Raw genomic sequence first — 26,822 nt, forward strand, 5'->3', positions numbered from 1 at the left:
CTGGCAGGTGGCAATGTCAGGTGGTACTGGCAGGGGGTACTGGTGGCACATATGAGGCTGATGTGCCTCCTTCCTTTTCGGGACCGATGTCCCTTGCCGATAAGCAGGTTATGGGCTTTTTTTCTCCTTTTCTCCATTGGCTGACAGCTGATCACGTTGTAAGGGGCCGGCACTGGCCCCTTACTCGGATCTGTGATCACCCGAGTCTCGTGACTCAGTAATCACAGCGTGCCCTGCAGGGGGCGCGCGGGGCATGTACAAAGGGGAGGCCATCATATTCAGGTCCGCGATGTGGCTGTAATTCGGCTATAGCGCGGACGTCAAGAGGGTAAAGCCTTAGCTCAGTTAAAAAATGTCTTTTAAAAATTCAGCACAAGGGATGGTACAGAAGTGTCCCATGTGCTGGTGTCTCGAGTAGGGAGAAAGGAGTGCCCGGTGTTCAAAATAACCAGCAACAGACAGCTCTGTCCTACCACCAAGGTAGAAGCCCATGTCTCCAAAGAGAGATCAACACCATCATTCACCCATGGATCCAACTAATATCTATTATGAACCATTCTACCGGTCCAGCACAATCTCTAGGTCAAACTATAGTGCTGGTTGAACATCCTCCAGTCTATCCAACAAAAAAAAAGAAAACAAAAAATAAGTAGCCCATGTAAGGGTATCCACATTCATTTTGTTAGTTTTGGATATAGTAGGGAAGGATGAGGTTTCACTGTCACTGGAGGCTCAGTTTCAAAAATTCTTTCACTTCCTGTTTGGTACAAAGGTTGTCCCAGGACAGAAAGTGAGAGGGAAATCTCTCTAACAGCAACACAGACAAAAGAAAAAATGTTAAGTAGAGCAATGCTATAACCTCAGTCAGCATTTTATTGTTGTCTATTGCAGATTTGCCTTCACTTCTTGTTTGGTAAAACCTGACCGGAGTTCTAACACCTCCCCATTCTATCACAAACGGGGTATAGATATATTTTAAGGCCTTACTCACACGGGTGCAGAGGGCTGTACAGCCCCAGCCTATCATTGGCTCGTACAGATGGCACCTGTCTTTCCCGGAAAGCTGCCTTCCACATAAACGCACACCTTCATCACCCTCTACAGCACATGCCAAGCACAATGCTGAAAGCCGTACTCAGCCTGTCCCCCCTCCCCCACCCCCTCCCCCACCCCCAGGACATTTCATGTGGCCCTCACACCCCTCCTGCAGCTGTGGTGCTTCATCTCCATCCTCACCTTGTCTCAGCAGTCGGCAGGAGGACAGCACTCCTCCACAAGATCCTGCACTTCTCCGAGGCTCATCTCTGACCCCCCCCCATCTCAGCAGTCGGCAGCAGAGAGGAGAACAGCCACAGTACCCCCTTGTCTATGCCTCCCCTGTTCTCAGCATTCAGCAGACCTGGGAGCTAACTCCAGCCCTCCTCTGGTTCTCCTCCAGACCCAGTACTTCCTGATTCCCAGATCTTCGACCAGTTTCTTCCCAACGGCAGCAAAAGTTAACACGGTTATGTTAGGGAGGGTTGGAGACTCTTGCCTTCTAATGTAAGGGGGGATGTTATGGACATCTAGTCTTATGCCCCGTATACACGATTGGATTTTCCGCCAACAAATGTTGGATGTGAGCTTGTTGTCGGAAAGGTCGGCCGTGTGTATACTCCATTGAACATTTGCTGTCGGAATTTCCGCCCACAGGTTCTCAAATTTTCGGAATTTACGATCGTGTGTACACAAGTCCGTCGCACAAAAGTTCACGCATGCTCAGAATCAAGCAGAAGGAGCCGCACTGGCTATTGAACTTCCTTTTTCTCAGCTCGTCGTACGTCTTGTACATCACCGCGTTCTCACGTTCAGAATTTTGGTCCAACATTTGTGTGACTGTCACGATCGTCCTGGCGTCTCGTTTGCGCACGAGAGACTTACCCATAGAAGTTTGCTGTCAAGGACCCGTCGTGCTCCGTTAACGCGCGCTAGAGCGATCGGATGCACGCGTGCACGTGGGGGCATGAACGGGCGCACGTCCACTCGCGCACGCTGACTCGTCGTGCGACCGTTTGGCGCCCTACAGTCTTCTTAAGGCACTCGCTCCCTTCCACTCGTGCTGACCAGTCTACAGCGCGTTCGGAGATCCTACTACCCTATACCTGTATCTGCTACCTTAGTTCCTGTTACCCGGCTTGACCTTGACCCTGATCCGTTGCTGCCTGCCTACGACCTCCTGCCTGCCTGACTACGCCTCTGCCTCATCCCTCTTGTACCACGTTGACCGCTACCTGCTGACCCGGCTTGTACCCGACTCTGCTGTTCCTACCTACCTGGTTGGATATCCTGTGACTGCTGTACCCGCTGACGTCCGTCTGCCAGCCAGTCTACCACTTGTGCCTGCCTACACCAGTCTCTTGTCTTCAGCTTCATCTGCTCGCTGTTGGTGTCCTGCTGCCCATCCGGACCAGCATCTACCCGCCAGGCACTTGTGCCCCCTGAACTGTTGAGCTTCTGTTACCATCTCCAGGGGTTCTTTAGCCAGGGGCTACGAGGGGCCGCTTCCTGCATTCCGGGCTCGCCTACTAGGTACGTGACAGTGACAGTATGTATGCAAGACAAGTTTGAGCCAACATCCTTCGGAAAAAAATCTACGGTTTTGTTGTCGGAAAATCCAATCGTGTATACGGGGGAGCATTGCTGGGACAAGGGGTGGGCAGGTGGGAAGCTGCCCTGGGAACAGTGGTGGTGGAGTTGGTGGTATGGTGGGGTGGGTACCTCACTACATGCTCCAGGCCAGTGGCCGGCAACCAGCAGATCGTGGCATGATGCTTCACACTGTGCATGTGCAACGTCATTCTAGCTGCTAGAAAGCAAGCAATTGGCCATGCATATGCAGTGCCCACTCCTTACCTGTTCCAGCACTGAAGGGTAACGTGGGCTTTTATGGAGTTCCTCCTTAAAATATACATATTATAAAAAAATGTCTTTAGATGTTGCTAATGCCCAGCCCGGAGTTCTCCTTTACTCCCTGTATTTCCATGCAGTGGACGGATGTAGAGGTTTGGACAGAACTGCATCAGTTAACATAATTTTTCCCATTTCTCTCCAAAAGTGCTAAACCCATCTGCTACTTTCTACCCATTGAATAATGTATTGTTTGGCCAGGCAGTGCCAGATAATGGCTTAAATTTGCTTCTCATTGAAATGTGCTGAATATAGTGTTCACATCATCCATTTGCTAGCGATGTCCAAACAAAGTAATGGATCAGTGAACTTAGAAAATGAGGACACATGCAGGCGTGGTTCAACCTATGGCTACCCACCCAGAGCTGATCTTTAAATTCCCTTTATGGAAATGTTTTTACTCTAAAAGTCCCCCTCCCCCCCCCCCCCCATCTAAACATTCCTGTCCCCTTCCCTGCACAGGAAAGTCATAAGGAGGAAACCAAGAGGGTGCACCAGATCGCACCCTACTTAGCCCTTGTACACACGGTCGGAGAATCCGTCGATGTGTCCTATCGGACCGTGTTGTCGGATAATCCGACTGTGTGTGGTATGCATTGGACTGATTCCATCGGAATATCCGTCGGACCCAATTTTCCAACTTGTTGGAAATATTTCCCGACCAACTGGTTCGATCGGACATACTCCAATCACGTGTAGAGAATTCCGATCGGACCAAGTGCCACGCATGCTCAGATCAAATTCCTACATCAAAGCTATTGGCTACTAGCCTGAACGTAGTCCCATCGTAACGAAATTACGTCATCACGTTCTGAATGATCGGATTTTTCGACAACTTAGTCCGACCGTGTGTATGCAACAGTTTCGGACAAGATCCGACGGACAAAATCCAATGGATTTGGTTGTCGAAATCTCCGACCGTGTGTACAGGGGCTAAGGCAGGCCATGCAGCCAATCACAACACCTGGGGGTGGAGCTGAGCATGTCCTGCAGTGAGTAGGAAGGTTACCAGCAGTGACATCACCATTGCCCTCTTTCGACCTTCAAAAGCACACAGTCCTCTAGTCCTAGTTGGCATATGGTGACCGCGTGGCAATGATTTCACTGCAAGGGAATCAGCGTTGTCACCCTAGTGGAGGAAGCATTACATTAACATTACAATTCTTTTTTTATTAGAAGCTGGCAAATGGACATAATGCTTAAAGCGGGAGTCCGCCGGGAGTTCCGCCGTTTTTTTTTTTTAAAAGCCAGCAGCTACAAATACTGCAGCTGCTGACTTTTAAAATAAGGACACTTACCCGCCCAGCGCGCCCGCGATGTCGGCACCCAAAGCCGATCTCTCGATCGTCTCTCGGGTGCTGCCGTCGCCATCTTGGGTATGGGAATCAGGAAGTGGAGCCTTTCGGCTTCATTTCCCGGTTCCCTACTGCGCATGCGCGAGTCGCGCTGCGCAATAAGGATGGTCCCCGCTGTCTCTGGGATCCGTGTGTTTCCCAGCAGGCAGCGGGGGACTTTCGGAAAGGGGCGTGGATTCTGCGGAAAGGGGCGTTCCTTTCTGCAGAATCTACGCCGGAAGTGGGTGCAGATACCTGTACTGTACAGGTACCTGCACCCCCCTCCCCCCTGAAAGGTGCCAATTGTGGCGCCGGAGGGGGGGAGGATTCCAATGAGCGGAAGGTCCACTTTAGGGTGGACCTCCGCTTTAAACTTGCATTTTGGCTATTTTGCAGATAACAGTTTTAATCTCTTTTTTATTTTTTATTTTAGCTTTTTTTATACTCTGTATTGCATTGTGACAGCTGCAGCCAGCAGGTTTCAGCTGTCACTGTGCATACTTCCCAACTTTTGAACTTCAGAATGAGGGACACCTGGAGGAAGTGACTTGTGGCGCGTGCATTGCACCACAGCAATATGTGGATGTGGCCAAACAGTGGGAGGAGCTTAAGTGCCGTGGTTAAACAAAATCCAGGCTTCCTTGTAACTATAAAATATGCCTGTATTGCTTTTTCTGAACCTACCTTAAAGAAGAGCTTCATTAAACTAGTCAGGGACTGCATAACAACCAGCAAAATGTTCAAACAATGAACACTTTGGTGAGAAATATTTAATGTACAGTGCTGTGTATATACTGCAGGAGTCTGTAATGCAGAGCACAGGGGTTGGGGAGAAGCTGCAGTCAGTGTGGGGTTTGGGATTAATAACGCAGACAGCAGGGGTCCAGGGTGTGTTCAAGGATCAGGAGTATGTAATGCACTGAGGACTGTAGTCAGTTCTGGGTTTAGGAGTATATGACATATGGAGAACAGAGTCCAGGAGAACATAATGCTGAAAATGCAGGGGACAGGAGTATGCACTACACAGAATGTAGGGGACAGGAGTTTAATGCACAGAATTCAGGGGTCAGGAGTATGTAATGCACAGAATGCAGGGGACAGGAGTATGTAATGCACAGAATGCAAGGGACAGGAGTGTAATGCACAGAATGAAGGGGACAGGAGTGTAATGCACAGAATACAGGGGATGAGAGTGTAAGGCACAGAATGAAGGGAACAGGATTGTAATGCACAGAATCCAGGGGACAGGAGTATGTAAAGCACAGAATGCAGGGGACAGGAGTGTAACCCACAGAATGCAGGGGACAGGAGTATGTAATGCACAGAATGCAAGGGACAGGAGTGTAATGCACAGAATGCAGAGGGCGGGAGTGCAATGCACAGAGCAAGAGATGCGAGTGTAAGGCACAGAATGCAGGGGACAGGAGTGTAATGCACAGAATGCAGGGGGCAGGAGTATGAAATTCACAGAAAGCAGGGGAGAGGAGTGTAATGCACAGAATGGAGGGGACAGGAGTGAAGGGCACAGAATGCAGCGGACAGGAGTGTAATGCACAGAATGCAGGGGATGGGAGTGTAATGCACAGAATGCAATACCCCCCCCACATTACCCATTCAGCTAAAAAAAAAACACTCCCTCCCCTCCAAAGAAAAAAATTCAAGATTAATTTGCACGCTTACAGCCCCTTAGTACAAATCCTATCTCCCACGCAAATCCCCCTCCTAACACAAAGTTCCACTTTACAGCACAAATCCTACTCCTCCTAGTACCCCTCTCAGAATAAATCCTCTTCCACCCCCCAAATCCTTTGTCCCAGCACAACCCTCCAATTCCCCTCTTCAAATCCCCCCCCAGCACAAAAATGTGTTAACTTAATACCCAAAACGTAGATCGCAAATGCAGTGCGTTTGTCTGCACTGGATCCCATGGTACAGTAATATCATGCGATCAAGTTGTGCGTTTTTTAAAGAAGTGCATGCACTACTTTTGGTGCAGTCTGGTGCAATTTCAGCTCATTCAAGTAAATGGGCTGACACTGCACTGCACCTGTATCATATGTGAATCACACAAGAATGCACAGCGCATTCCTATGCCATCCATGGTGTGAACCAGTCCTAAGTCCTGGAGCCCTTTTTTTTTTAATTTTGGCGTGGGGTTCCCCTTAAAATCCATACGAGACCTGAAGGGCCTAATTGTTTCATTGTTTAGAGCAGGGGTAGGGAACCTTTTTGGCTGAGAGAGCCATGAACGCCACATATTTTAAAATGTAATTCCGCGAGAGCCATACAATATATTTAAAACTAATTTTTTTTTTTTCAATTATAACTGTAATATCCACATCATCTCCCCTGCTGTAATATCCACATCTCCCCTACGATTGTCTGCTTTCTTACCACTACACAGGCAGGCAGATCCACGAGCAGTTGAGGCAGATGATGATGACGTCAGCGCGCTGCTCACCTAGGCCGCCGCCTGGTGTACCAAGATGGCCGCAGCTCCGGAGGTAGGCCGAAGCTGCGGCCTTTCCTATGGGCTCAATCCACGGATCGGCACACCGCGCAATCCGTGGATTAAGAGGTGAGAGTCAGATGCAGCTATCAAAAGAGCCACATCTGGTTCGAGAGCCATAGGTTCCCTACCCCTGATTTAGAGACTCAGCAATGAAGGCAGAGCGGGCAGCCAGGCAGCTAGCATTTTCAGAGGGAGGATCAGCGATGACGGCCTATATGTATCAGTGCCTGAGAGGCCTGCCAATCAGCTGCGGAGGGGGGCTCGTGGACAGGTTCTCTGTTTAAATTCCCTTCTTTATGTCTTCTTTAAATGTCTTTAAATCATCCTTGCTTGATGTTTTGTTCTTTGTCTCCCACGGCACAATGAATCTGAAAACCTCCCGAATGTCACTCTGAGAAATCCACATTCATTTTCATTTGCAAGCCAATTTAAAGCTTAATAGGCCAAGGAAAATTTTTTGGCCTCATCCACACATCATTTCAATGGATCAGTACAAAACCTGCTTCCCGCTCCAGTGATCATCCCCGCAATGTCATGTCACAGAGTCAATGTCAGCGGCAAGTCGATTGTAAGCTCCCCTTGGAAGGCTTTATCTTACAGTAAAAGCTCCTCCGCTCTGTAAAGCTGCTAACTTTTTTTGTGTGGTTTGTAACAAAAGGATCGGACAGCGAGGAGTGCTCTGTGATCAGTGTCACCTACGGCTTAAAGCTGAACAACTCCTTAAGATTTGTGTTTCTGTCCTTCCAGTCCTAAGATTTACACAGCTCCACCACACAGCACAGCCCCGTCTGGCAAGGCAGAAGAACTGAATGTGATCTGTTGCAGTTTCCCTTTCACTTACAAGTCTCCTACCCAACCTCTGCCTGTGACTGGATACTGAAAGGATAAATCGCGCTGCAATCTCGGCAACCGTGAAACTTGTCGGCTACTTTTGGGCAACATGCTTCATGCGATGCAGGTTACCGCGATTGCAGTGCGTTTTATCGCAGCAGAACCGCAGTGTACTGCAACGAATGGTATCTCGAATATACGTAATGCAATTTCTCAGTCACACCTCAGTGCTTTGAAATTGGCAGAATCATGGAAAATCTGCCCGCAATTTAAAACACTGAGGTGTGAATGCAGTTTGCACAGGGCCCCCTGCAAATTATTGCCATTATGTGCTAGTACATACCACATATTAGCACATTATGACAGTCTTTCTCATCCTCCAGCCACTTCAATGGTCAGGCTGTAATGACGTCACTCTAGAGCATGAGCACGGGAGTCACCATCGTGGTGCAGCAGAAGAAAGTACTGTGCATGTGATGTCATCGGCTAGAGATGATGTCCATATCTACTAAACCACATTCACTTTTCTGTTGTAGCGGAGTGCCGATTTACTCACCATGGCCAGATACAGGTGCAGACCCCTTTAACTGCTTTTCCCGCAACTTCCTGGGTGCTGGGCATACCTAGGGAAGATAAGTTTCTCTGCTTCCCTCCCTAAACAACTCGGAGAGGTCACAACTGATAGGGCAGTGGTAGCCCTCCACTACCAGAACCAATGTGCAGGCAGCTGAGCCATAAGCTAATACCATATAGCTTTCCTGGTGGCCCATCCAATTGCTACCAAATTACTTAAGTTCCAGTGGGGTGGAACTCTGTCCTTAGATCCCTCCTGCTGTCCACCTGTGTTACCAGAGCCACCCTGGGCTTCACTAAGTGGGTCTGCTATTTACAAATATAATCACAAGTAGCATTTGAGCTCAGTTTTTGCCAGGACCGGCAAAGGTCTGAACCTGCGATGTCTTGTCCCTCCTGCTGCCATCCATATCTCTGCTACCACTTGTTACTGACTTTTGGCTTGCTCCTTGATTACTCTTCTGCTTTAGTCCAACCTGCAACCATTTGTTACTGACCTTTGGCATGTTTACTGACTACACTTCTGCTTAATCCCTACTTGCTTTATCTGCTACTGGTCCCTGGCTTGCTCATCACATTTGGGGTGATCCTGAGGACCATGACCACTTACTAACATGCAGCAATACCCATCTCCGCCACCAGGAGCTCTGGTGGATACCAGTTAGTACTTAGTACTCCAGTGTTCTAAGGTCCTGACATCACCATGACCAAAAGCTCTGCAATATTTTTTACTTTCTGCTATAAAACATATCTGATAAAAATTGGAAAAATCTAATTTCTTCATAAATTTAGGCCATTATGTGTTCTGCTACATGTTTATGGTAAAAAAAAATCCCAATAAGAGTATATTGATTGGTTTTCGCAAAAGTTATAGTGTCTACAAACTATAGAATATATTTATTTATTTATTTATTACTAGTAATGGCAGCGATCAGTGACTTATAGCAGGACGGAGATATTGCAGTGGACATTCTGACACTAACTGGAACTTTTTGGGCACCAGTGACACTAATACAGTGCTAAAAAATATGCACAGTCACTGTACTAATGACACTGACTGCAAAGTGGTTAACATCAGGAGTGAGCCCTGAGCCCACCATTTGTTTAAGCCAATTAGAGCCTCAGGCTCTAATCATGTGCTTAAAAAAATAAATTGAAATCCATGCGTCCGGCGCCCTGCATGTAGATTAGGGGCCAGACGCATGGATTAGGGGGGTAGAGGCTACCACTGGTTAAAAATGATAACATTCAGCAGTTACAGGACTATAAAGAGAAAATAAACTGTTGGGTTTCAGTTGGGCATTAAACATGCAGCGTGTCAAATACAGTAAAACATTTATTATTACAAGGACCAAGTACAGCGTTTCCCCCCACTATACTTTCTTGCATTCTGTAATTGGTACAGTATAGATGCTTTCTGAATTTGTTTTAGTTCAGATTATATATATATATATATATATATATATATATATATATATATATTTATTTATTTATTTAAAATATTGTCGACTCTGCAGGCTTTCAGCACCCTCGCTGAGTGATTATAAGAACGGCATTTTTGGCTGCTGTAAGAGTGAAGAAATTCCTTGGTTGTATATTCTTCTCTTTGGAGGAATGCCACTGTGCATCTTCGCAGGCAAGACTCATTTGAAGCCTTTCCAGGTTATCCATAGAGATTGCCAGCGTACTAATGTGCTGGTGTATTGACTGTGCTGCGCTAACAACCTATTAGCGATGTCTTTCCCACGCCAGAATTTCATTTAGAGAAGGAAAAACGAAGACCTTTCTTCGAAGAAGAAATAAGAAGCCACGCACAACTTCGTAATTAGGATTCCTAATCTTGTCTTAGCTTTTTTTTTTTTCTACAAGAGAGTCTATAGCTCTGAATTTAACAGGAGCTAATGCATCCCACGAAATGATAGTTTCAGCCATTCTTGGTCATGATCTTACCCACCCACTGGCCCACCGGCCAAGAGCCCTGGAAGAAATATTAGAAACTCTTCCCATTGTTACTGATCTCCTGTAGCATCTGCCTGAACTTTTCTCCCTTCTACACAAGCTTGCAAGGTTTGCAGTGCTCTGAAGATCTGGTACCCCAAGTGTAATTGAATTGTGCCTACATCTGATTGTGCTCGAATTTCCATGGGTAGTAGTAGAAGTGAGGGATGACAACAAGCAAGGAACTAGCTAAGCCCAAGCCACCAACAGAAACACCAGGTATGCAAAGGGGGGAACTACATGCCATCCTGGCTACAGCACCCAAAAAGTAATGATGACTATTAAGGTCCTCTGCAATTAAGAGCAGACCCTATGTAGCAGGCGTGTCAAACTAAATTTCAGCATGAGCCAAATCAGCATTATGTTTGCCCTCAAAGGGCCAATTGTATCTGTAATAATAGATGTGCAAAGCCCCCCACTCCCCCATACATCAGATGTCAAGAGCCTCCCGCCTTCCCTTACATCACAGTGCTCCCACCTTACCTTGTGCTGCTGCAGTGAAAAAGCTGGGGTGGAGCTGGGAAGCAGAAAGTGCAGGGTGGGGAGGAGGACCAGAGGAGGGCTGCAGTCAGCTGAATGCTGAGCCCCCGGGGAGGCAGAGATGAGGGGGTGCTGCAGCTGCAGAGACGCACAGGATCTATAGAAGGAGTTTTGTCCTCCTCTTTACTGCCAACTGCTGAAATAGGGAAGCGGGGTAGAGACAAGCCTTTCTCCGGCTGCACAGAGAAGTGCGGGATCTGGTGGAGGAGTTCTGTCCTCCTCTCTGCTGCCGACTGCTGAGACAAAGTAGCCAAGTTTTGGGCATATTTGTGTGAAGATCTTTCAGAAGAAAGACCTTTTTCCTTGTTACCATCTGATAAAGCTAGCCTCTTCTCCTTCACTGGAGATTCGGTTCTCCCTTACCCCACATGTACTTACCACTAGTGATAAAAGAATCTGCTTTTAAGCGGGGAAATTAACGTGAGTATATTATAGAGGGAAACATACTGTGTGGTATTGTAAATGAAATAACTTTAATTGCCAGATAAGCAGCAGTAGATAATTATATTTACAAAAGTGGATTAAACAGTTCTCTTGTTAGCATATAAGGGACAGATTCACAGTCCATTCACCAAAGATACAGAATGCAGCTCAGTAAACTGGCACTGTAGTTACTATTCCTCTCTTCAGGCACATCAGTGGTATACAAGGCACATTGTGATTACTTGCCATAGGCTGGAGTCCATAAGCAGGTTCCATAGATGCAGCAGAGATGATTTAACAGGAAAATACACTGTCTTAGATGATCTTCTATCACAAGTACTCTGCTTGCTGAGCCACCTGGAATGCTGCACTTCCTGTTTGCCAGATTATTGTGCTTCCGCTAGCCCATATCTGGGTTTTGTCTCTCCTGCTGCCGTCCGTATCATTGCTACCATTCTTTACCAACCTTTGGTTTGTTCCTCAACTACGCTTCTGCTCAATCCCAACCTGCAACCATTCGTTACTGAGCTTTTGGCTTATTTTCTGATTACATTTCTGCTTGACTCCTACCTGCTATATATGCTACTGGACCCCGGTTGTTCACCTCCTGATGGAGCGATCCTGAGAACCGTGACCTGGTACTAGCATGCAGCAAAACCCATCTTCACCATCAGGATCTCTGGTGAATACCGATTAGTACTTAGACTACGCACCTCAGGTGAACCCATATCTGCCAGGTTGACCTGCTCAAACACCTGTCCTATTTGTCAGGGGGTGCTGCTCCACTGCTATACCTACTGGCCTCTGAGCCTGATTCCAGACCACGACAGAACCTGAATTTCCCCAACAGGGATGCTTACAGCAAGTAAAAGCATCATATCTAAGCAATATTGGGATTTTAAAACATTTTTTCCGTAAAACAGAGAATATATAATTATTTAACAGGCTCTAGTGAGGCTGTTCACATAAAATAGAGCGTTCCTTTGGTGGCCTCCCAGAAAATGGTTAGGACTCTAAAAACACAACCTACACTTACGACCCCTGTAGTCAAGAACCCTGCTTTCCTTTGGCGGCCTCCCAGAAAATGGTTAGGACTCTAAAAACACAACCTACACTTACGACCCCTGTAGTCAAGAACCCTGTTTTCACCCGGGGTTTGAAAGATAAATATTTCTGTCTGTCTGTTTTATTACCAGTAAAGCAGAAATTGAGACAAAAACTCAAAACCTCAGCAGACAAAAAAAAAAACAAGGATAGATCGCCCATTAGCCCTTGTACACGCGGTCAGACATTCCGATGGACAATGTCCGATAGGACTGTGTTGTCGGATAATCCGACAGTGTGTGGGCTCCATCGGACTGTTTCCATCAGAGTATCCGACAGACCAAATTTTATAGCTGGGCTATAAAATTTTCCCGACAACATGATCCGATCGGACTTTGTCCGATCATCTGTAGAGAATTCCGATCGGACAAAGTGCCACGCATGCTCAGATCAAATTCCTAGACCAAAGCCATTGGCTACTAGCCTGAACGTAGTCCCGTCCTAACGAAATAACGTCATCACGTTAAGTACGATCGGATTTTCTGACAACTTTGTCCGACTGTGTGTATGCAACAGTTTCGGACAAAATCCGTCGGACAATATCCGACGGATTTGGTTGTCGGAATGTCCGACCGTGTGTACAAGGGCTTAGATGTCTGAAGACTTGCCCAATTACTGAATTTCTTATCCGCAATATTTCCTAGAAGTTGGACACCTGTCGCACGCCAATCACCTTTCGATCAGCATTGCTTGTACACTTGAACACCGCAATGCTTGGTATCACTTTCATATCAACTTCTAAGTGCCCCACCTGACTCCTACACATCTCCTATCTTCTTGAAGTAGAAAAGAGACCATGACTATCTTGTTCACTCATGTATTTCATCCGTGGCTTTAGCTGTTTGTCTGGAGTTCAGCCCTTAAGCTTTCAGGCTGCAAATGTGTAATTTTACAGTCACTTTGCGCATTTCAGAATATGAAAAACTGTAATTTTATATAATAGTGAAAGTAGCACAGAAGAACACGTTATTGTGACAGGCGCTTACGGAGAGATGCAGTTGACCCTCACTCCTCTGTCAATCCATTCTGTTCCCAGCGTCTGTGTTAATTTCACCACACCGGCTTTCGAGGTGTTATAGGCTAACTGCTTCTGGGGGTGAGGCACTGCAACGAAAAAAAAGACAGTACAAGACCTTATAACATTGTCCAAATATTTTACATGATACAATCTTTCCTTTTTTCATAGAAAATATGCTGCAGTCACAAAGGTATATTTTGCTTTCTCAAAACTGACATCCGGACTCAACCTGAATGGATCTACTTTTCCTCACGCCTCCACCCTCTGCACCTGCCTGCCATGCTAGTTAATTGTTTCTGAAACCTTCATCTTCAGAGCAGTCCTATATCAGAGCTTTTGAATTAGTGGATCATTCGTTGCCCTCTCTAAACTCATGTCATCTTTGCGCATACAGAAGCATGAGAAGGAGGTTGCACAGAGCAAAGGAGGTTGCAGAGTTGCCAAGAGTCCTGTTAAATTATACAGATTAAAGTGGTACCAAAATCACCCAGATTTCATTACTGGCATCCTTCTCATGCCAGGAATAGGTTTGGGCAGCATTTAACCAGTAATGCCCTGTACACACGATCGGTTTCCCCTGTCGGAATAAGCTCTGAAGGTTTTTCCGACGGAATTCCGCTGAAGCTGTCTTGCGTACACATAATCACATCAAATTCCGACCGTCAAAAAGGAAGTTCAATAGCCAGTAGCCAATAGCTTCCATCTCATATTTGCTTCAGAGCATGCGTCATTTTTGGTACGTCGGAACAGCATACAGACGAGCGGTTTTCCCGATAGGAATTTGTTCCATCGGAGAAATATAGAACATGTTCTCTTTCTGGGTCCGTCAGAATTTTCAAAGTAAAAAGTCCGATGGGGCATACACACGGTTGGAATATATGATGAAAAGCTCCCGTCTGACTTTTTTTGTCGGAAATTCTGACCATGTGTACGGGCCATTTGCTGCATCAGATATGGCAGTACACAGAGAACTCCATTGCAGGCTGTTATGATTCCACTTTAACTCTGCTCCATAGCAAACCTGGAGGTAAAATCGTATTTTTGATGCTCAGCAATGTGGTGAATAATACCTGCTAATTCCAAGGCTTTTTTTTTTAAATCTCTTGAAGTTTCCACTATGGACAGCCCATGCAGAGCAGGAGAATGGCTGTGACTACTGTGTGCAGAAGACCCTGTGAATTGAAACAGTGGCATCTCTCATCCACAGAAACATTACATTTACAGTCCAGGGGCTGATTGGCAACTTTTAGCCCAAGGGGCAAGCACAATCCAAAGGCCCATGGTGCATCGATTCACCCCCCCTCCCGCTCTCCCTCTTCCCTTCCTCCTCCCGATCCCCTACCCAGGCTGAAGCTCCAGTCCAGGCACTTTCTGCTCAATGGCAGGTTGGGCTGGACAGCGCCTGCTGCACCAACTCCAGGTTCCCAAACTGGCCAGCAAGACATGGCAGAGGGCTGCAGGGGGGAGCCAGGGTGGCTTAGTTGGGGCTGGCAGGAGGAGGAGATCATAAGTCACCCGTGCGGGGGGGGGGGGGGGCAGAGACATGCAGCGTATGCGTGCAGCCTTTTTATGGGGCCTCAGAGAAGTCGGGGGGGGGGGGTGGGGAGCAATTGCCCCCTGCCCAGTCCGTCCCTGTTACAGAGCATGACTGCTTTGCTTTGGACTTTTTCCTGAATCCCTACCCCAGACCAACATCTATTTTACTACTTTATCAGACAGACTGCCAAGGACTTTTTTTATTTTTTTAACAAAATCTACATTCAGTAAGTTTTTTATTTAATTTTGGTAAAAAAAGAGTTGTTTTCTTTTCAGATTGGTAAAAGGTTGAGCGTTTGGGTTGACAGTAGGGATGAGCAGAGAAAATTCTGGAAACTGTTGGAAATTTGGAGACATTTGCAAAAGCGGAAAAAATTTATTTATTGAGCTGCTTAAGTGATATGTACTTTATAAAAGTTCTCCCCTTTTTCTTTATTTAGAAGATTTGTGTTTTTTTTTGGGGGGGGTGGGGCGGTGTAATTAGGAGAAGCTTATATTATTTAGTGTTTTCTGAATTTTTTTTGTATTTAATTGTTGTTTTTGCAGTTGCTTAAAAAATATTTAACTTTTATGTACCTGTCAGTTTTCTTTCAGTAATAAAAAAAAATTGAGGAGCTATTTTTGGCCAAAGAATAGTTAAAAGGGGCTTCTGCAACTTATAATTATAACGGACCTTCAGTCATTTTTTCATCTTTCCATCTATTAAATCTTCAGAGTTCTCAGTGTTCCCCCTTAGATCAGGGTTCCCAGAGCATCCCTTATGTCAGATTCCCCAGAGTTCTGATGTAAAGGGGAACTCTGTGGACTCTGATGTAAATCAGGACTCTTGTGATCAACTTCATCTGATTAGAAATGTTATTTAATTGCTAAATATATGTATAGTTTATACAATAAAAAAATAATTATGTGCACCGCTAAAGTGTTCAGGTTTAAAGCGGTAGTAAACCCGCAATTTTTTTATTTTTTTTTAACACCTGCAAAGCAAAAGGCATAATGAGCTAGTATGCACCGCATACTAGCTCATTATGAAATACTTCCCATAGAACGAGGCCCCGACATCTGGCCCGATCCACGCCGAGGCAGCTGACATGCTCCCTCTGCGTTTCTTCCGGGTATCGCGGCTCCGGCGCTGTGAGTGGCCGGAGCCACGATATCGTCACTCCCGCACATGCGCGCGGGAGATTTCATTCCGGCCGGCCGGCCACTGCCGTATTTTCAGGCCGAGAATCCCCTTGTGCGCATGCGCCGCTGCAGTCAGCGGCGCATACCGAGGGGAATATCTCCTAAACCGTACAGGTTTAGGAGATATTTTTTTTACCTACAGGTAAGCCTTATTATAGGCTTTCCTGTAGGTAAAAGTTAAAAAATTGAGTATACAACCACTTTAACTTGAAGAAAAGGTGGCAACACTAGCCAAGAGCTGTCTTTGACAGCTCGGTCTCTGTTCTAGGAGCATGCAGTTAGCATGCTCCTAGTACAGAAATATCAATTGTCCAGCAACTGACCAGCCCATATGTACAGTGTGAGCATTACGCTGAAGCCCATTGATTAACAAGGCATCACAGCAGTGACTCATCTCCGATCAGGGGGTTTAGTTGGAGGTTCCAGTCAGACAAACAGAGCCTTAAAGCAAGCTGCATCTGTTGTGATGGCTCATGTGCTCTCCACTGGAGTTTCAAGAATCCTTAAAAAAAAAAAATCTATATCTATCTATCTATCTATCTATCTATCTATCTATCTATATATATATATATATATATATATATAGTTATATATATATACAATATATTACCTATAGTATTGGGACACCTGCCTTTACAAGCACATGAACTTTAACCACTTTCAGACCGGACCATTTTGCTGGTAAATGACCAGAGGTCTTTTTACAATTTGGCACTGCGCTGCTTTAACTGGTAATTGCGCGGTCATGCAATGTTGTACCCAAACAAAATTTGCGCCCTTTTCTTCCCACAAATAGAGCTTTCTTTTGATGGTATTTGATTGCCTCTGCGATTTTTATTTTTTGCGATATAAATGGAAAAAGACCGCAAATTTTGAAAAAAAATGATATTTTCTACTTTTTGTTATTAGAAAAATCCAATAAATTCAATTTTAGTCATACATTTAGGCCAAAATGTATTCAGCCACATGTCTTTGGTAAAAAAAAAGTCAATAACTGTATATTTATTGGCTTGCGCAAAAGTTGTCACATCTACAAACTAAGGTACGTTTTCTGGAATTTACGCAGCTTTTAGTTTACGACTGCCTATCTCAGTTCTTGAGGTGCTAAAATGGCAGGGCAGTACAAAACCCCCCCAAATGACCCCATTTTGGAAAGTAGACCCCCTAAGGAAATTGATAAGTGGCATGTTGAGCCCATCGAATATTTTATTTTTTTGCCTCAAGCGATTGAATAATGACAAAAAAATATATATATTTTTTTTTACACAAAGTTGTCACTAAATGATATATTGCTCACACATGCTATGGGCATATGTGAAATGACACCCCAAAATAAATTCTGCTGCTTCTCCTGAGTACGGGGATACCACACGTGTGGGATTTTTTTGGAGCCTAGCCGTGTACGGGGCCCCGAAAGCCAAGAACCGCCTTCAGGTTTTCTAAGGGCGTAAATATTTGACTTCACTCCTCACTACCTATTACAGTTTTGAAGGCCATAAAATGCCAAGATGGCACAAAACCCCCACAAATGACCCCATTTTAGAAAGTAGACACCCCAAGCTATTTGCTGAGAGGCATTTTGAGTCCATGGAATATTTTATATTTTGCCACAAGTTGCGGGAAAATTACAAACTTTAATTTTTTTTTTTTTTTTTTTCACAAAGTTGTCACTAAATGATATATTGCTCACACATGCTATGGGCATATGTGAAATGACACCCCAAAATAAATTCTGCTGCTTCTCCTGAGTACGGGGATACCACATATGTGGGACTTTTTGGGAGCCTAGCCACGTACGGGGCCCCGAAAACCAAGAACCGCCTTCAGGTTTTCTAAGGGCGTAAATATTTGACTTCACTGCTCACTACCTATTACAGTTTTGAAGGCCATAAAATGCCAAGATGGCACAAAACCCCCACAAATGACCCCATTTTAGAAAGTAGACACCCCAAGCTATTTGCTGAGAGGCATGTTGAGTCCATGGAATATTTTATATTTTGCCACAAGTTGCGGGAAAATTACAAACTTTTTTTTTTTTTTCCACAAAGTTGTCACTAAATGATATATTGCTCACGCATGCCATGGGCAAATGTGAAATGACACCCCAAAATAAATTCTGCTGCTTCTCCTGAGTACGGGGATACCACATATGTGGGACTTTTTGGGAGCCTAGCCGCGTACGGGGCCCCGAAAACCAAGCACCGCCTTCAGGCTTTCTAAGGGCGTTACAGTTTTGAAGGCCATAAAATGCCAAGATGGCACAAACCCCCCCCCAAATGACCCCATTTTGGAAAGTAGACACCCCTAAATTTAGGGGTACACTAGTGAGACTAGGTAATAAATGGCGGGTGCCCTGAAACTATAAAAAAAATAACTAACCAACCAGCGTCACCTGTAACAGTTATATGGTGATCACTGGTGAAAGGGTTAACTAGGGGGCAATCAGGGGGCTTTATGCGGTAGTATATGGGGGTCCCTGGCGCTATAAAAAGCTGCGGCGAACCTAAATACCTACCTGCCTAACTAGCGTCACCTGTGACACTAATACAGCGATCAGAAAAACGATCGCTTATTAGGCTGGGTTCACACTGGAGCGATGCGGGAACGCCACGAATCCGCGGCGGGTTCCCGCATCGCATGCCTCCCGGCGGCAGTTCACACTGCCCTATGCGAACTGCTGGGAGTGTCAGTGAAATGTTAATGACACCCCCAGATCAGTTCGCATATCGCAGTGCGATCTGCAAACTCGGATCGCATGGTGTGAACACCCATGCGATCCGATTCTGCTGCGGACCAAAAAAAGGGTCCCGTGCGAGTTTGCGGCGGGTGCGACACGAATTCAGCCATACTATCTGTATGGCTGAACTCGAATCGCACAGAGATCGGATGTGATTTGCACTGCAGTGCGGTGCGAATCACATCCGTTCTCATAAACCGCTGCAATGTGAACCCAGCCTTAGTGACACTGGCGACGGGGGGTGATCACGGGGTTAAACCTTTATTGGGGGGCTTAGGGGGGTACCTTAGAACTAAAGGGGGCTAACCCTAACTGCCCTAACAGTTATTACAGTCACAAATGACACCCGCCGGGTGATCAGGGGGTTAAACCTTTATTAGGTAATAAATGGCGGGTGCCCTGAAACTATAAAAAAATAACTAACCAACCAGCGTCACCTGTAACAGTTATATGGTGATCACTGGTGAAAGGGTTAACTAGGGGGCAATCAGGGGGCTTTATGCGGTAGTATATGGGGGTCCCTGGTGCTATAAAAAGTTGCGGCGAACCTAAATACCTACCTGCCTAACTAGCGTCACCTGTGACACTAATACAGCGATCAGAAAAATGATCGCTTATTAGGCTGGGTTCACACTGCAGCGATGCGGGAACGCCACGAATCCGCGGCGGGTTCCCGCATCGCATGCCTCCCGGCGGCAGTTCACACTGCCCTATGCGAACTGCTGGGAGTGTCAGTGAAATGTTAATGACACCCCCAGATCAGTTCGCATATCGCAGTGCGATCTGCAAACTCGGATCGCATGGTGTGAACACCCATGCGATCCGATTCTGCTGCGGACCAAAAAAAGGGTCCCGTGCGAGTTTGCGGCGGGTGCGGCGGGTGCGACACGAATTCAGCCATACTATCTGTATGGCTGAACTCGAATCGCACAGAGATCGGATGTGATTTGCACTGCAGTGCGGTGCGAATCACATCCATTCTCAAACCGCTGCAATGTGAACCCAGCCTTAGTGACACTGGCGACGGGGGGTGATCACGGGGTTAAACCTTTATTGGGGGGGTTAGGGGGGTACCTTAGAACTAAAGGGGGCTAACCCTAACTGCCCTAACAGTTATTACAGTCACAAATGACACCAATGCAAAAAAAAAAAAAAAAAAAGCAATTGGTGTCACTGTGACTGGGGGGGCAGGGGTAATTGGGGGGGTGATCGGGGGGTAAAGGGGGGTGTGAGTGTGCCTGGCATGTTCTACTGTATGTGTGGTGTGTTGGTGCAACTCACCGAACCTCTCTCCTCGGTGCCGGAACGAAAAATACCGACACGGAGGAGAGAATACATCACTTCCTCTCCTGTGTTTACATTACAGGAGAGGAAGTGATGTCACGGAGGATTTCCATTCGTCGAGAGCGATCGCGAGGGGGTGGCCATGAATGAATGGCCGCCCCCTCATCCCGGATCGCTCTCGATGGAATGCCGACCGCCGCAGGCACCGGGGGGGGGCCCGATCGGGCCCCCCACCCGCGGGCAGGCAGGGACTTATATATACGCCCATATGCCTGCCCGTGCCATTCTGCCGACGTATATCGTCGTGCGGCGGTCGGCAAGTGGTTAATGGCATCCCAGTCTTAGTCTGTAGGGTTCAATATTGAGTTGGTCCCCCCTTTGCAGTTATAACAGCTTCAACTCTTCTGGGAAGGCTGTCCACAAGGTTTAGGAGTTTGTCTATGGGAATGTTTGACCATTCTTCCAGAAGTGCATTTGTGAGGTCAGGCAATGATGTTGGAGAAGGCCTGGCTCGCTGTCTCCGCTCGAATTCATCCCAGAGGTGTTCTATCGGGTTGAGGTCAGGACTCTCTGAAGGCCAGTCAAGTTCCTCCACCCTAAACTCGCTCATCCATGTCTTTATGGACCTTGCTTTGTGCACTGGTCCAAATCATTTGGTGGAGGGGGGATTATGGTGTGGGGGGGTTTTTCAGGGGTTGGGCTTGGCCCCTTAGTTCCAGTGAAGGGAACTCTTAAGGCGTCAGCATACCAAGACATTTTGTACAATTTCATGCTCCCAACTTTGTGGGAAACATTTGGGGATGGCCTCTTCCAGTTCCAACATGACTAGTTAAAGTGGTTGTGAACCCTTACAAACCACTTTGACCTACAGGTAAGCCTAGATTAAGGCTTAACTGTAGGTCCAAGAAATATCTCCCAAACCTATACGGTTTAGGAGATATTTGCCCAAAGACGGGCACCACTATCTACGGTGCATGCGCCGTAGACAGCGGCGCGCAGGCACACTGAGCGGGGCATCGTCGATGACGGCAATGCCGCGAGTCTCGGCTCCCGTGCGCATGCGCGAGAGTGACGTCATCGCTGCTCCGGCGAATCACAGCGCCGGAGCAGCGAGACCCACGGAGACCCACCAAGAAGATGAACGCTCGGAACTACAGGGGACAGCGGTGACTTCGCTGGCTCCTGTGTCAGGTAAGTGACACATAATGGACTACTATGCGATGCATAGTAGTCCATTAGGCTTTGCCTTTACAGGGAATGAAAGAGGAAGTAAACTCATCAGGGCTTACTTCCTCTTTAACCTCCTTTGATCAGCTCTATGACCTTGGAGGACCAGAGCGATATAATGACATCATTTCCAGTCCAGGCTGGAAGATTTTTTTTATTTTTAATGCAAAAAATCAAAAAAAAAATGTTTCTTTCTTTCTATAAGGTAAGAAAGAGATTTGGGGTCTCTTTGAACCTAGATCTCTCCATAAAAAGGATCTGCCATCCTTATTTCTTTTACAAGGGATGTTTAAATTCCTTGTAATAGGTAGAAAAGTGATAAAAAAAATTAAAGGGACAGTGTAAAAATAAAAAAAATATTAAAATTAAAATAAATTATAATCAAAAAATAAATAAAGCACCCCAATCCCTCCGTGCTCGTGCGCAGAAGCGAACACATACATAAATCGTCCATGCATATGTAAACAATATTTGAACCACACTTGTGAGGTATCGCCGTGAACATTAGAGTGAGAGCAATAATTCCAGCGCAAGACCTCCTGTGTATCTCTAAACAGGTAACCTGTAAAGGCGTTTAAAGCACCACCTATGGAGATTTTTAGGTAGTTGCCATTCTACGAGCATTCACAAAGTTAAAGCCTAACATGTTAGGTACCTATGTACTCGGCATAACATTGTCTTTCACATTATAAAAAAATTTGGGGAAACCATCATGTTTTGTTATTTTAATTCAATAAAGTGTTTTTTCCCAAAAAATTGCGTTTGCAAAACTGCTGCGCAAATACTGTGTGTCATAAAAAATTGATGGCAATGATCGCCATTTTATTCCCTAGATTTTCTGCAAAAAAAAAAAAATGTGTAATGTTTGGGGGTTATAGGTAATTTTCTAGCAAAAAACATGGATTTAAACTTGTAAATAAAAAGTGCCAGAAAGAGCCTGGTCGTAATCTAGATTGTGACGTGTGGCCAGTCTTACAAGCATATGTGTATCAACAGCTACATTGTCCCTTGTTCTGATAGAAACTTCTAAACAAGCGCAGATCCCGCCAACAGTAAGGATTTGGAAAATGTTTGTCGTTTTTTGTTCTGTCAGCCTCAATGATCACTGAGAAGAGAGGCACACGATTTTCATTAGTGTTCCAGAGGAAGGTCAGGTCACAGCATTCACATTAGACATAGATAGAGGTCCTCGGGTGGTCAGGCGGGCACGGCACAGATAAAGTGGAACACAGTTAATTCCATTTCTCAGTAGAGATAAACTGTTTGCACAATCAGAAGCTCCTGCCCTCATAAAGGAGTATAAGACAGGCGGCTACTCAGTTTCATCTACTACACTAAAATGAACAACATTACTACCCCTTCCATTATATCTTCAGAAAGTGAAGGTAATAGGTAAAGCCAAGTGTCATTAGACCCTCTCTGTTGCCTTGGACCACATAAAGGACAAATGCTAGACCAGTGTAAGTCCTTAAACAGTTGGTCAGCAGGTGAGGCCCGTCAATTAAGGGTGCACGGGCACCGCCCAACTTATCCATAGCCACCACCCCCACCCATGCATCCGGCCCCTTTCAGGATGTGGGATGCATGAATTCTAATGGGAGCAGGGGCGGACTGACCATTAGGCCACTCGGGCACTGCCCAAGGGCCCCGTGCCACTATGGGTCCTCATCAGGGTTGCCAGCCTCAGTAAAACCAGGGACAGTATGTAAAAATCTGTGTTTCTTTTTTACATCTGTCTCTGAAATGTCCCTTACTGACATCCTTTTGGTCTAAAAATCCCGAGATTATAGCTGCCTCACCTCTCCAGTACCTTCTCAACCAATAGAAACATGTCTGTGTATACTGTGTGATTGTATACTGTGTGTGTGTATTTGCGTATACTGTGTGGCCCCATAATGTCTAATTGCCTGGGGCCCCATAATCTCCTATTGCCCAGGGGCCCCATGAGTTGTCAGTCCGCCCCTGAATGGGAGGGGGTGTTTTTTTTTGAAGCACCTGATTAGAGCCAGAGGCTCTAATAGGCTTCAAAATAGGGTGGACTCGGGGCACAGAGAATGAGAATGGAGCCTACCCAGGTGTGTTACGATAGCAAATAAACATTCGCTATTGTAACACCGATCCTTCTCCTTGAGACCTGTCATCTGATTGACTGAAAGGACAGGTGTTCCTATTGGAAGTCTAGGAGTTAGTTGCATCTTCTGCTGCACTTAGTTTTTGGTGCACCTTGCTTTTCTCCCAGGTGTTAGTGTAGGGTCCTGCTCAAAAAGTCTACCTGTTTGTGGTGGCAGGCTTGATTCTGTATTTTTTTGTATATAGTTATAGTTTCTTACTGTTAAATCTTGAAAGCACTGATAACTTGGAATACACTTTTCATTTTCATATATTAAGTTGTAAGAGTTTTAAAATAAAAGTGGGTGCACTGAAAAACTTGGTAGGATGGCCAGTGGGTAGATTCGGTGGGACAGCCAGTGGGTGGACCCTGGGGACTGTTGGTGGTCAGGCCCGGGTGTGCCCAGGCCTAAAGCTATGTAACGGGCCCCAAAATTTCCAGTGGCTGCCCTGTGCCCTGCTATATACTTGCCTGATTCTTGTACCGATCCAGCACTGTGCCCATCTGCAGGTCTTCTCTCCCCTCTCTCACAGGCATAGCTGAGAGCAACAGGAGCCATTGGCACCTGCTGCGGTCAGTCAAACCCTGTGAGGAGGGAGTGGGCGGTGGGGCCATGCGCATCTATGAATGAACAAAGCCTGGCTCAGGAGCGAGCCCAAACACCTGTCCCCATAGCCCAAGTGATTCACTATAGTGGCAGATACAGCACAAGAGGAGCGGACAGCACCAGCAGGGAACCCCAGAAGTGGCAATACCCTTGCACACAGAGCAGCTAAGTATAACATAGCTGTGTAGCAGGTGTGCACAGAAGAGGTTTGAGTGATAATGCTGAATAATATCCAGCAGATGGTAAAAGTTCAAGGCTTATTGCTACATCAAGAAAGGTCAGCATAAGAAACAGACAATGCTCAAATATATTACATCTGTACTAAGGACAGAAAGTCTATTTGGCAGTGACGGCCCATCCATTAGGACTGCACGGACACCACGCCCCCATCCATATGTCCAGCCCCCAATCTACATGCAGGACGCCAGACGCATGGATTCCAATGGGGGATTATTTTTTTTTTTAAGCACGTGATTAGAGCCAGAGGCTCAAATAGGCTTCAAAAAAGGGTGGGCTGGGCAGCTTCTGTGTCCTTGGACACAGCACGAGTTTGGCAGCAGATTTCAATCAATGATTTTGGCTGAAACCTGCTAAACAGCTGTATTCAATAACACACAGAGTTCTTTGCTTACAAACGCACAGAACTCTGTGTACATTAGAATAATGATCTAGCTGTTTCTTCTCCCTGAAAAGCAGGGAGAAAAAAACAGCCAGATTAGTAAGTAAAAGCAGCACACGTTACACATTTTTAGGCACACAGTTAAACCCTTGATTGTCCCTAGAGGTTAACCCCATCCCAGCCAGTGTCATTTGTACAGTGTCACTGATAACTGTGCTGGTGTCACTAGCGACATCATTGTCAGTTAGAAACCCTCCCAGCCAGTGTCTGTTATCCTGCGTACACATGACCGGACTTTCCAGCAGACTAGTTCTTCCCGACAGACTTTCGGCAGAGTTCCGACGAACTTTCTGAACGAATGGACTTGGCCACACACAAACAGACTAAAGTCCGTTTGAAAGTCACATTCATTTTGAACGTGATGACATAAACGGGACTAAACAAGGAAGTTCGTTAGCCAGTAGCCAATAGCTTCCCTTGTGTCATATTTGGTTCATCGAACCAGCACACAGACGAACGGTTTTCCCGATTTTTAGTCCGTTGGAATTGAGTCCGTCGGATAGATTTGAAACAGGTTCTATCTCTAGGTCCGTCAGATTTTTTTCCTGAAAAACAATAGGACTAGCCCACACACGATCTGATTGTCCGACAGACTGATCCCATCGGACCTAGTCTGCCAGAAAGTCCGGTCATGTGTACGCAGCATTAGCATTAGCACCAGATTGCTCACCACCCTATCACAGTCCAACTATAATTCGCTGATCATACAGTATAGCATCTATAGTATCTACCATAGCTTGTAGACACTATAACTTCCGCACAAACTTATTAATATATACTTATTGGTATTTTTTTTTTTTTTTACCAAAGACATGTAGCAGAATACATTTTGGCCTAAATTTATGAAGAAATTTGGCTTTTGATTTTTTTTATTGGATATGTTTTACAACAGAAAGAAGAAAATATTGGATTTTTTTTTTTCAAAACTTTCGGTCTTTTTTCATTTATATAAAAAAAATACCCATTGGCATTTTTGGCATTTTTCATTTATTTAGCAAAAAAAAAAAACCCAATGATAATTAAATACCACCAAATGAAAGCTCTATTTGTGTGAAAAAAATTATATAAATTTAATTCATAAAGAAATATAATTTATTTGCAAAATGTTATAACAGAATCAAAGAAAGGCGCATTTTGTTCAAAATTTTGGGCCTTTTTCATTTATTTAGCAAAATTTTTTTTTAAAACCCAGTGGTGATTAAACACCACTAAATGAAAGCTCTATTTGTTTTAAAATGAAAAGAAAAAAGTGTAGTGCTATGTTGCAATAAATAAATACGAGTACATATGAAACATAAATGTATAAAAAGTGCTAAATATCAAACATAAATGATAAGTGACTCCACCAGAAAAAAAGACAAAAGAAAAAGTCTAATATTAATATTTTGGTGACTGTTCCACGGACACTCTCCAAAGTGTGAATTAAAATACAGTCCAAGTGAAAACGTAATCCATTGAACAAGTGTGGAAATCCAACTACCAGTAGGACCCTTTGAGGATAGAAAGACACCATCACCACCACCGCTTTTTGTCTACAGCAGTGTTGGCTGCTAGGTTGAAAAATAGTTTTTTTCACAGCGCAGTATATACACGTTTTCTTTGTTTACTATTTGTTTGAAAAAAATTATAAAAATGTCATATGTGTATGGTGTTGCATGACCGCACAATTGCCAGTTAAAGTAGCGCAGTGCTGAATAGCAAAAAATGGCCTGGTTACAAAACCTTCTGGAGGTCAAGTGGTTAATTTGTTTCTTTTAATGTTCTTTGTATTTTTTTTTCCTTTCTTTCTGTTGCATGTGTAGTTAATTGTGTTATTTTTCACTATCTATTTATTTATAATATATTTATTTATTGAAAATGAATATATATATATATATTTAAATATATTATTTATTAATATATATATATATATATATATATATATATATATATATATATATATATATATATATATATATATATATATATATATATATATATATATATATATAATTTATTAAATATATTATTTATCTATCTATCTATATATATATATATATATATATATATATATAAAATATATTTATTTATTGAAAATGATGGTTCATTTTTTTTTTTTTTTTTATGAAGTCCATGGTACTTTGCATCCTTAAAAAGCCAGCTTCCCTATTAACTCTGAAGTATTTACAAAAATGGAAAAAA

General features: G+C 44.9%; 1 protein-coding gene across 1 annotated transcript in view; it reads right to left on the reverse strand.

The window, feature by feature from the left end:
• LOC143927652 (D-threitol dehydrogenase-like) overlaps positions 1-26,822 on the reverse strand; it is a 119,014-nt gene that overhangs the window by 10,121 nt on the left and 82,071 nt on the right. The window contains exon 8 of the mRNA XM_077451857.1: positions 13,248-13,365. Coding sequence (XP_077307983.1) covers positions 13,248-13,365 — 118 coding nt within the window. The remainder of the gene's footprint in view (positions 1-13,247; positions 13,366-26,822) is intronic.

This window comes from Lithobates pipiens, unplaced genomic scaffold, assembly GCF_037356315.1.
Source record: "Lithobates pipiens isolate NorthernLeopardFrog02 unplaced genomic scaffold, aLitPip1_a1.2 Scaffold_23, whole genome shotgun sequence".
In the NCBI taxonomy this organism is placed as follows: domain Eukaryota; kingdom Metazoa; phylum Chordata; class Amphibia; order Anura; family Ranidae; genus Lithobates; species Lithobates pipiens.